This window comes from Branchiostoma floridae, chromosome 6 (genome assembly GCF_000003815.2).
Source record: "Branchiostoma floridae strain S238N-H82 chromosome 6, Bfl_VNyyK, whole genome shotgun sequence".
Taxonomy (NCBI): domain Eukaryota; kingdom Metazoa; phylum Chordata; class Leptocardii; order Amphioxiformes; family Branchiostomatidae; genus Branchiostoma; species Branchiostoma floridae.
The window spans coordinates 15091074-15103132 of NC_049984.1; the positions used below are offsets into that span (position 1 = coordinate 15091074).

The 12059-nt window shown below is 39.9% G+C and overlaps 1 protein-coding gene across 2 annotated transcripts in view; it reads right to left on the bottom strand.

Annotated features, from left to right (window-relative positions):
• Nucleotides 1-104: 104 nt before the first annotated feature.
• The window catches only part of LOC118417072 (splicing factor 3B subunit 3), a 54263-nt gene continuing 42308 nt past the window's right edge, over nt 105-12059 (bottom strand). For both annotated transcript variants that reach the window (XM_035822445.1, XM_035822446.1), the window contains exons 27-28: nt 7515-7610; nt 105-1470 (exon numbers count right to left, since the gene is read on the bottom strand). In XM_035822445.1, coding sequence (XP_035678338.1) covers nt 1426-1470; nt 7515-7610 — 141 coding nt within the window. In that variant the 3' untranslated portion in view covers nt 105-1425. The remainder of the gene's footprint in view (nt 1471-7514; nt 7611-12059) is intronic.

Sequence of the window (12059 nt, forward strand, 5' to 3'; positions counted from 1 at the left end):
GCATTCCTCCTTTTATGTTTTGAAATGACTGGTAACATACCCGTTCAAATTTATGACCCCAAAGATTTTACACACAGAAAAGTAAAATTCACACAAGAACAACATTCAGGTACTGTACCTTGTATATTGTATAGTCCTTTTACAAAATCCAACATGAAATGTACACTGTTACAAACATGGGGCAGTAAAAAATGATGAAGCTACAAGCTCTGTCTATGGTTTCCATTGACAAACACAGATTTGTAGATCTTGGCTGGTAGAAATGGTAAAGAAACCGATTCTACTTGCCAGACATGAATTTAAATGTGATGCCCAGGCTAAAATGATTTCATATCTTGAAGTATCTTTCATATATCTTATTTTTGTTGCAGTTGACAACATAAGTTTAACTTGAAGATAACAATACCATGAAAAAATACACATCACTTTTAAGCCCTACAAATTCATACCATTTTTTTGTGCTTTCCTTTTTGCTCTTAAGTAAATAATATCAAGCCTCCTTATGACACCTTAGTCCTTTGTACAGTTTTAACATCTACATCTAGAGTACATTCTACATTATACCTCAAGTCCACTGCAAAACAACATGTACATATGTAGTACCGGTACTAAACTTGTGTATTCAAAAGGAATGTTTTGACATCCTAACCCTTACAAGAAGAATTCTCTACTGGACATTCTGGGTAGATTAAAAATTTCAGCACTTACACAATTTCCTCAGACACTGTCTACAGTCACCCTAAGCCTTCAAAACATTAGAGTCACTTTTTACATGTGGGAGTCAAGCTATTGTTTATCATTATTTAGCCCAATGTTTATCCATTAAGCTGACCTTTATCATTATTAAGATAAAAGTAAAAGATGATTACTAGCAGTATCTCTGGGATTGATACAGCATCATAATGGCGATCATTCAAATCACAAATTGAAGTGGAATATTTGGGGGTTAGAAAATAAGGCAGGTGCAATTTGGCATGCTTAAACAGGCTTGGTATGTCTTAGTATGATATTTTAGAAATCAAGGTATTGGGTTTGTAATAGAACCAGAACTCTCACCTTACTTATTTAGACTGTTGCCTGCAACATGACACAGAGTGGCCACAAGAAATGCACAGGCAACATGTACCTACCTGTATACTCTTACTTTTAGGCAAATACACTTCCCAGATACTGGCAAAGAAATAATAATACCAACTGTTAACAGCAGCTACTTACTAGCTTTCAACAAATTATTAGGAACGTAGAATACAGTTCAATCAACAATATGTAAACAAACTATATTTGATACATTTGATGTTTCCCTTAGGTTTGAGAATGAGATTTGTCTAAAATTTCTTCAATGTAAACAAAAGGTTCCCCTAACAAAAGATGTACATGATCGCAACATCAGTAAGATGCAGGTCCCACAGACTGGCAACAGATGACTTAGAAGGCATATCTTGTTCTGATGTCTTCCAGCTTCTTGGACACCTGGAAAAACAACAATGAAATATCAAGGTGAGATCATTTCAAAGCAAACATTGCTGTTCTTATTGGGTAAAAAAAAACACGTTCAAGTAAAATAAAGGGTATGTCACCCTGTGAGAGGCAGTATAACCCCAAACGGATTAGTAGATTGAAATATGAAGATTTTAATGGACAGTGATTTGTAGAAAAGAAATATAGTCGGACTATGTTTCTTTTCCGCAAAAAGCCTTTGATTGATTTTACTACTTGCATACATGTACGTTCATATCCTTTTCTATCTATCTACTGAGACATTGTCACAGCGTGATACATGTGTATACATCATAGTTACAATGTGTATATTCTGTCTGAAATTACATTTGTATGCCACATCTAACATCATGTACACGTAAGCTCTGCCTTCAGTTGGATATCCCGATTTTAGCCACATCAAGTGCTTGATGTGTGTTTCAATCATCTCAAAACCTAAGGGTTAAACCTTCCAGTCATGCCATCACCTTTACTACCCTCATCCCTCCCATGGCAACCATTCCTTTTCCAGTAATTGGTTTCCATCCACTGTGTCCAAAGCCTTCCCACAATAAACGAAGGGTTTTAATTTCCTGCCTCCTTGGCTAAGCTCTGCTGGGCCGTTTCATGTGACGGTGTATAAATAACTTTACTTTCAACATTAGCATTGTAAAGCTGGCGCTGTTGTTCATGTACTGTAATTCACTTTGTCTTCTCGGTACGAAACTTTCACGGTCTGAGAAAATTTAACTTGTTCTCGGAACTAAATGTTCACTGTCACGGCAAGTGCACATAAAAAGAGTCTGTGAATTATTTGTTATCAGTAATGATAAGTTCACGTTACAGTCGTCACCGTGAAAACCGTGAACGTAACAGTACATTGAAAAAATCAGGAATTACAGTATTTTCTATGTTTCCATTCAGAGGCTTTGCGGAGTCTTATGGTATTAAGGACAAAAATATTGAGTTTCCTGAGTTTCCACATGAAGACAACCTTTTTGCACAAAGCATGCTGAACTTTATACTGTAAAATTCATATAATGCAGAAATGTTCGCGGTAGTTTTATGTTCCCAGTTTTGGCAAACTTAAAACCACTGGGAACATTTTTCCATTTCAGTATGTGACTACAGTTTATGGCGCTACTAAGAACTTAAAACCACCGCGAACACTCCATTTTTCCACTACCAGGAAAGTAAATCCCAACAAACTTAAATGCATTACAGTATTCCTAATGTACAAATCAACAGCGTATGATCAAGAGTTGCATTAATTCTTCTTCATTTGTGGCCGTAATCGTGCGAAATGAAATAATCAATAGACACCGCGTCTGAAGTCTCTTTCTCATCAATTACATGTTGCATCAGTCTTTTACTGATGCATCTTGTCTAATTTGGCCTGACTTTTCGACCGGAATGAAGTAGACTTTATTACCTCAATGAAGGACGTTACATTTTGCAGAGGTTTGTGTGTGAGAGCAGGTTTCCAAAGGAAAGTCATAAACCGATTTTTATTATTAAAAGACCAGTTTCTCCCAGATAACTTCAGTGTCACTGACGAAAGATGGTGGATGCTATCTGAAACGTCTGACTGTTTCCAATATCATACCCAGTTGCTTGAGTAGCTGCTTTTTGGCCCCCGATTTTTACTACTTTTGTGTGCAGAGAAGCCAGACAAATTATACTCAAATACGTCTGGGCGAAAGACAGACTAACGATGGTCACAGCGGTAACCGAAAGCCGGGTTTGCTTTTGTCTGTCTTTTTTTGGCAGAGCCACTGGCTGGTCTGTGCGTAGCGGTATTAGTCTTACTGATAACAATGGCAATCTAATTCAGATGCACTTGCGGGCTCTGCTATCCATTACCTATCAGTCCGATGAAGAAAGCTGGCACGCCACATGGTCTTTCTTGACTGGCGAATCAGTGCCCTGACATTTATCCGACATATCCGCTACATCCGGGGCACTATTGCACTTACATACGCTGTGGTGTCGCAGTAAAGGTTTTCATCAATTATCCTGCCACCATGCGTCCAACAAAACATACATACCGGTATTGTTGGTTTGCATTTTCAAATTGATGGTGTTTTGTCATACTAAGCAAATGGAACTCTCACATTTGGGTGAATGGTTCATAATGAGTTTCTCAAGAGGTGGTTTGCACACACAAAGAAGATCAAAGTTAAGTGCTTTTCTAGTCTGTATTATAATTTGCACAGAGGCAGTAGACCAAAGGCACAAGACACACACACTAAAGGTTTGGCTCAAGTTACAATATAATACAGCTAGCTAATAAGTGCCATTTTGGTTGGCAAACATCCATCATTTTTGGGTTAAGTATTACTAACAGGCTATTTATAAAACCTAATATTGCCTATCATGATGAAAGGACCAACCTTTCAACACGTAAGTGCTCTTATTATCAATTGTATTGATTTTGATGACACTGTTCAGTACATGCGTCATGCACACAAGTCATTTTCCAATTCCAGGAATTTTTGTCCCTGGATATTTTCTCGATCATCATTTCCAAGAAGTCAAACCCCTGAGTAGAAACTAGTTATTGGATGCATTGCTAGCGGCTGAGATTGTATAGATTAACACTTGTATAGATTCTGATGACATTGTACAGTACATGCATCATGCACACATTCTCCTATTTCTAGAACTATCCTCCCTGGATATTTTCATGGTCATCTTTCCTTATTCTATTTCCGATTTCCAAGAAGCCAAACCCTTGAGCAGGAACTGGTTATTGGATGCATTGCTAGTGGCTGAGATTGTATAGATTTAATCTATACAGTTGTATAGATTCTGATGACATTGTACAGTACATGCATCATGCACACATTCTCCGATTTCTATAAATTTCCTCCATGGATACTTCCATGGTCATCTTTCCTTATTCTATTTCCGATTTCCAAGAAGCCAAACATTTGAGCAGGAACTGGTTATCGGATGTATTGCTAGCGACCGAGATTGAGACTGACTTCCACACAAATTAAATTTGCGGTCGTTCCCAGCCATTGGTTAAGTGTCCAGCCTGTCAATAATGTTCCATCTCCACAGGGAACAACATGTCACATTTACTTCCTCCTGTATTGCCTTTTGGGTCTATTCATGTACCTGACCATGCATTAGACTCCAGTTACCATTTTCCTGTGTCATGTATGGTCTATATTCCAATCTAGGGCTTGATATTCAATCTGTATATTGTCAAGAACGTTACTGCATGTAAAACTAAAATAGGAGTTTTGCAAGACTTAGTATTCTTTCTACATCTACCAGGTGTAGTGTCCCACATAGGATGAAGTTTACTTCACATATCATGGCTTTCTCACTTTGTAATGTATGAAATGTACATTTGTTTTAATGAGTTTTGCTCAAGTGCCAGGCAAGGAGACCACTTTTAAGTACTGATCCTGATTGGTGGGAAGCACTAAGGTAAGAGCTGGCAGTCAATGTTGCTTTTAAAGGCTGTGGTTTGTATTCAGGAGAGAAACACTTGTCACGGAAAGAGTTCTATAATTTTGTCTACTTAACTTAGAAAGTCTTCGAGTACTGAAGTTACGCAAAGAGAATTTGGCCTTGCTGCACTTGCCACTTTACAACCCATTACCAACAGCACCACTTGTTTCGGTTCTACTAAAAATTCAGGCAACGGCAGACTTGCACTTTTCTGACGTACTTGCAATGGACGATTAAAAATTCAGCACTATCTGGTCTTTTCCTGCTGCATCTGCAATGCCAGAGCAGTTCGTCTAGCATAATAAGGCCTAGGAAAAAAATGTTGTGTCTTCTGTTTCCCTACCTGCCGTAGAAAACCCTGCTGACCCTAGACTTTTTTGGGGGTGGGCAGGGGAGTCACATAGCTTCCAGTTTGAATTTTTATTCAGCCTGCTTCCTACTGAAGAATGAATGTATCTATTTATAAATAATGCACAAAATTAAAGTTTGACATTGAAAGACAAGTGTCCTCATGCATTTGAGTTTACTTTGTTCAACTGTATTTTGGCCAGCCTTAAAAAAAATTGGAAGAAAAAAATCCCTTATCTACCAACCCTTATTTGTTTACAGGACTGAAACAGGAAACACAACATTTTTTTTCTCCTAGGCCTAACCCCTGCCGACCGTCCAGTAGGTCACACTGAAAAGTTGGAACATTTTCCGTCACCCTTCAGCTAGTCCAAGTACAGATTTGTGCCCTTATCGATTTTTGTGGGTTACAGGGAGAGAGGTGCATTACCGCGTCCTTTCCCCGAAGTGACCTGCGGAAAATCTAATTTGCGTTTAGATTCATCTCTAACACCACCCCATCAACTGGTGCCCTTCATGTTGCCAGCTTAGAATCAAGGCCCTATAACAACTGGCCTTTCAGCTAACGCAGCCTGACTTTTCACATACGGGTATGGTTCAACAACCGGCATAATGTAACACTCAAGAGAAGGAGGGAACCATGTTTATTTGTTTGTTGTACAGTAGAACAACAGACAATAAACCGGAGAGTAAGTGAGTGTGAGTGTAGAAGCCGTTTAATTGCACTCCCCATTTGCCAGCACATTTTGTGCAATTATCCGGATCTTGCAACAAAGCGAAGTTATTCATATGGACTGCATCACTTCGGGACTTTGAGATTCCGTGCAATTAACAGAAGTGTGCAATTACCCGTTGTGCAGTTAATTGGCTTCTACTGTATTGCATACCCAGTAATCTGCCTTATGGCATAACACACCAGGTTTGTACTGAACAGTACAAGCTGCATATTTGGACAGGTCTATTTTAACCACTCACACTCATGGGATGGATCCCTACTCTTTTCGATAAGTGCGGCGGGTTCTTTAACATGCTCAAGGTGTGGCTCTTCTCAAACACAGGACCTCCATTTAATGTCCTATCCTAGGAATGGCCCTAGCAGAAGCTAGGTCATGTTAAGTGCCTTTCCCTAGGGCACAAGATCGGTGGCACATCAACGGATTTGAAATGAGAACCTCTGGGTTAAGAATCGAACACCTTGCCAACTGCGCCACACAACCCCACATCACCACAGGTTATCCTACGGCCATGCTTATCATGCTACTAGTATTATTGCCGCACAAATTACAACATTCATATCCAATCTATTGCAAACGACTCTCTTGAGACAGCTTAATTCCATTCCCCTTCTTTTCATCCCATTAACAATCTGAAATAAACATCAGTCAAGTATATCATGTTATGCCAGGAGTTTAGACAAGAAAGTATTAAAACATCTCAAAAATCCTTTTTATGCATGTACTACCATTAAAACAGCAATGATTTTATCACCCCATTCAGTTTAGCCCCATTAAAAACCTATTAATGCAAAATCATCATTCATGGGTCATGCTTTACTCTGATCTAGCCCTACAACCTATTAAACAGCTATTCAATACGACCCAGAGTTTATTGCACTCAGCATAAATCTAACACAATGATGGGAGCGGATTCTTTGATAAGGTTATGTGAGAGATACCAAATGTATCAGATATATGAGATGGTGACTGAAGGATGCTGATGATTAGATAGCCTGGAGAAAAACGATGCTGCAGGATATGGTGTTTACTTAAACTGATACAAATATACAGGGATTGTGATTTAAAGATACTGTAATAAATTTTTGCTGTGAGGTTTTATGTGGCACTGCACAGTTTTCTTAGTGACTGCTTAAACATGAACTTAAAACTGGTGTTCCTGTTATGTTTCCAGTATGTGTGTAAAGCGCTACGTAACCGTGAACTTAAAGCCCCGCAAACATTCCCTTTTCCCACTACTGCAAAATAGATAAATAAATCTGAACTGAAAGACCTCTTTTTCAATAAGATCTCTTTTAGTTAAGACCACTTTGCTCGGAAAATGTTAGGAGCAAAAAAGGTTACAGGTAATTAGATCTACAAACTTCTGACACTGATTATTCAAAACTATGGTAACCTCTGGTAGTTGTCCATGAACAACTGTGTTGCTCTATGTAGCATCAAAAGATTTTGAAGGATTTGAACTTGTAACTGACTAAGGTAACCTCTGACCTCTGCAGGTGTTCTGTCCAGCTCCTCTGCCACACTTTTCTGCTTGCTGGGTTCCATGGAGTTGAACTGTTCACACAGGTCCCCGTCTATCACATTCTGTAGTAAGGGAGGGAGAGAGAGAAGAGAAACATGTCAGGAGGGGGGCACATATTTTCACAACAATTGAGTGAAATCTTACATCTTTCACCTTCCAAAGGTAGACCACAGGGCCTGTCATTCTAGACCATTGTTTCTTCCAGTCTCTTTTGTCTTGGAAGATCCCACCCCTACTCCCCAAGTCTAATACTGTTAATGTCTTGGAAGACCTCACCCTTATTCCTCAAGTCTAATATTGTTAATACCTCTTGTATGCTGTCTGTCCATGATCTTAGAGCTAGTCACACTGTGACAGCCATAGTGCTGTTTCTGATCTCATAAAGTAGTGTAAAACATCAAAGTCTGGTCTGTAGTGCAGAGATACCTTGGAGCCAAGTTTAGATGTTTATCTGATTCTGAGTCAAGAGGGAGTTGCACATTGTTGCGGGATACAGTCACCTTGAAAGTAATATCACATAGTGCTCCAGCCTACAGGGGTGAAAAACATATAGGTTCTGATGGTGGCAGCTTTGGTAATTACTGAAGAAGAAGAACACACCTCAAGCAAGACTACAGCGATTCCTACTCAGCATGATGGCACAGACTGTCAAATTGCTGACATATACATTATAATCCATCATACTAGATAAGCAAGAGCAGACATGACACGAGATGTGGGGAGGGGGGCCAGTATCAGAGATGTTTGAAGACATGTACATGCGTGTGTTGGGATGGGGGTGGGGATTGATGTCTGATTGCAATTGCAGGTGTTTTCAGGTGTATGTGCAGATCCAGAACCTGATGATGATGATAATGTCATTGACCCTACTTTACAAGCAAAAAAAATCACAGTCTTCCTAGGTAGTGCCTTGCTGTACATAGTAGAATACAACAAGGGGTATTCTGTATTGCCCTAGGTACGGCCCAACAGTGATCCGACCCGCGGGAGGGTTGGGACCGAGAGCGATACGGAATACCCCATGTTGATGATGACGATATCATGCCAACTTGAGAAAACTCCCCCCAAAAAAGAGCAAAAGACGTGATGCATCAACTGCACATCGTGTCAACAAATCTGTCAATTCGAACAGAACAACCGGGCAAAGCAATGAAACAGTTGTTTCAATTTTCGAAAGCGTCGCACTCAAACAAGTTTGAATCGAAATATAGAGCCCCGGGACGTACTTTAAAATACGAGTCGGAACACTGATACCAAATGTAAATACGGACCAGGGATGATATAACATGTCAAATACATGAAGCTGAAAAGTCTGCAAAAGTGCAAAGTATCTGCCTAGTGCAGTGTTGTTAAAAATTGAAGTCGTTGTCAAAGATCCCAGTAATTTCCAGTTCCTACTGGCAGCTGACCCATGGGGACTCCCAACACTCCCATCCAAGGACTATGCCTGGGTCAGACACATCAGCATGTAACCAAACTGCACTCAATCAATACCTGCGTGCTTCAGGGCAATACAACATGCCCAATAAAGCTGACCGCTGGAGTGTAGTGTGGAGGCCTACCCAGACATGGATCCTGACACTGTGGTAATGTAATCTGTAGTGTGGTGCCGCGCTGTCTGTTTCACAACTTAGCATCATTGCTGAGCCAGCGGTATAGAGACAAAGGGCCGCTATGCAAAATGTCGTGTACGTGTGCCAGGCCGCTATGTCAAGATTATGGGGCAAAGTGCGAGCAAATTTCATTAAAAGCCTTTGGATTGCATCGGTTTACTAAGTGTGACTCTGTGTGTGTGTGTGTGTGTGAGCATGTGTGTGTATGTACATTATATGTGTATGTGTATGTATATTGTATGCATGCATGTATTGTGAGTGTGTGTAATAAGTGCGTTTTAGGGGACAGAGCTGTCTGGAAAGAAAGAGTGGACCTGGTCCGGGCAAGCTGCCCGTGATGATGATGATGATGATGTAATGATATGGAAAAATATAGTATTGGACATCATGGCATTTGTTATATATGGAAATGTGAAGTTACACACAGAGCCCAGTACTGTGCAGGTAGCTACACAATAATCAGTTTTTATATCCTACACCCTCTCCTACTGCTTGCAATGGCCAATCTCAGCTGCCTCTCAGTGACTCAGTCGAGTCCCCATTGACTACTAAGGCACAGCACCTCATTGAAAGAACGGCAATCTAAATTTATAATATGTCTACCCTGATCACTGTTTTACGAGACCCATCGGACTCAAATGAGGCACGCCATCAGAATCAATTTCTCCTCCAAGATGGAGGCACCCATCCGTCTTGTTGTGCACACTTCTGGTCTGGTACGAGGTTATTTACGCTGCATCAGGTTTCTAGCCTTCATCCGTCCTTCCATCCTTTAAAATAAAAGGAATTTTGCAGCTGGGGACAGAAAAATTTTTTGCCTACTCCGTCTTCTGTGACTGACAAAATCGGCATGTAAAGATATTAAACAAAAAAAAAAATGTTGCAAAGATCTCCAGAAATTCAGCACAAATGCCATGGAGCCAAGCTGAGTCTACTCTATCAGCAACATTTGCCTCCAAAATGCAGGAAATAGTGTTTCAGAGGATCTAGATATCAAAATTTTCCCAGACCCTTAGGATCATTGCATCTTCTGCGTTCAACAGGATTTCCATTCAAAATTCAAGGGACGCAATAAATTTCAGGCTGGCTAGAACACTGCGCTGCATACTGTCAATCTACACTCGTATGCTCGGAGACAGCTAGAGAATCTCAACGTAAAGCAAGCTCTTACAGAGCATTGACGATTTACGGCTCTTAAAAGGCGAAGGTCAATGCAAAGGGCAAACGAGTTATCCATCATTGACAACATGTAATCCAGAGCTTTTCAGTCCTAAGGCCCGCAAAAGCAGTGCTTCTAAATGGTTACTTACATCACCTTTTATTATACATGTATAAATGTATACCCTAAGACAGTGCAAGCTTCGTAGAGGTTAAAGTGTTCTTGTGGGAATGGACAATCTATGGCTGGGGATTAATGAAAGGGTAGTGGTACATAGGGATGCATATTTAATGTAACACCGGGTACAGAGGTTAGATCTAGGTATAAGTATGGACTTGTACTTTAACAATTTTTCATAGCACATGTAAACTCAATGTTAACTCAAATTATGCATCTTTTAGATCATCATCATCATCATCTTTTAGATAAACATTCCTGGGACACTGGAAACTTCCTATAAGTTTATGGAATATCATTTGGAGAATGAAAGATTTACGATGTGTGAAGAATAAAAAGAAAAATAATTTTAAATGCCCAAAAAAGCATATTCCACATTTTCTGGATTCTGGACTACCCTAGGACTCCCGACTACCTGAATCCGGACAACTAGTATCATCCGGAATACGAACAATCCGCAATCCGGGCTAGGAATACATTCGTAACTACTAAGCCACCAAGCAAATGCAACCTGCTTACAATGTCCTTTCAATCACACACTCAGTACTTTTGGTCAGATATTCATTCAACCCAAACCACTCTGCACTCTCCACAGCAATCAGTATTCCCTCTTATATCTGATTTGACAAGGGTTTCCTGCTCACTCCCAGTACACAGCCGATAATAGATGGAAATACTTTCCCCTACAAAAGCCTAACAGGAAGCCGTAACCTCTAATGGCCACGGAAATCTGCCTCTAATGCCTTTTGAGAAACGAGAGATCTTATTGTGATGGCAAGGGATACAAAATGTACATTTCGTGAGATCATCTGGATGCTAATGAGTGCATCAGGTATAAACTAAGGCCAAGGCCATAAAATGTTAATCTTTAATAGTTATTGCATACACAGACTTTACTACATTTAATCAAGAGGTTACTCTAATTGCCAATTTAACTTCTAATGGATTGTTCTTCATTTGTCTAAAACTCTTTGTAGGGCAACTTACTGAACTCTGCAACTTGACGCAAGACATGACCTGTGTTGTGAATTAATTTTGAAATATTCTCATACTGGTAATGAACTTTAAATGTTGAGATACTAATGGCCTTTCTAAGTGCTATTCTTCAACAAATTCAGTTAAAATCAGTTTTGCTTGTGTTTTCCAGTAGATTTTGCTAGGCATGATTTATTTCTTAACTCCAGTGGTATCTTCGCCTACTCCTCGCGGTGTTTTTCTATGGAATTGTTTATACACGTCTACATCCCCTGGACGAGTTCACAAGCTGCATCATGTTAAACGTACTGATGCTACAGTAACAGACAGGCAGTTTTTCACATCAAAGTAAACTCAGGTACTGACGTCATGATGTTAGGCCCACAGTAAACATGGCAGTGACCCGCACGAAGTGTTACATTGTTGAGGCCTGGAGCACTTAAGTCACAGTCGTGTGTACCTGACAAGACACTTCCTGTTATCCTCATCCTCTTTTTGTCTCCGTGAAAAAGAGCTTTTGTACTTAGTGTAGTGACAGCCGTTTGTTTGTCCAAGCAAATTGACTTTATCTTTCAGCAAGATACATG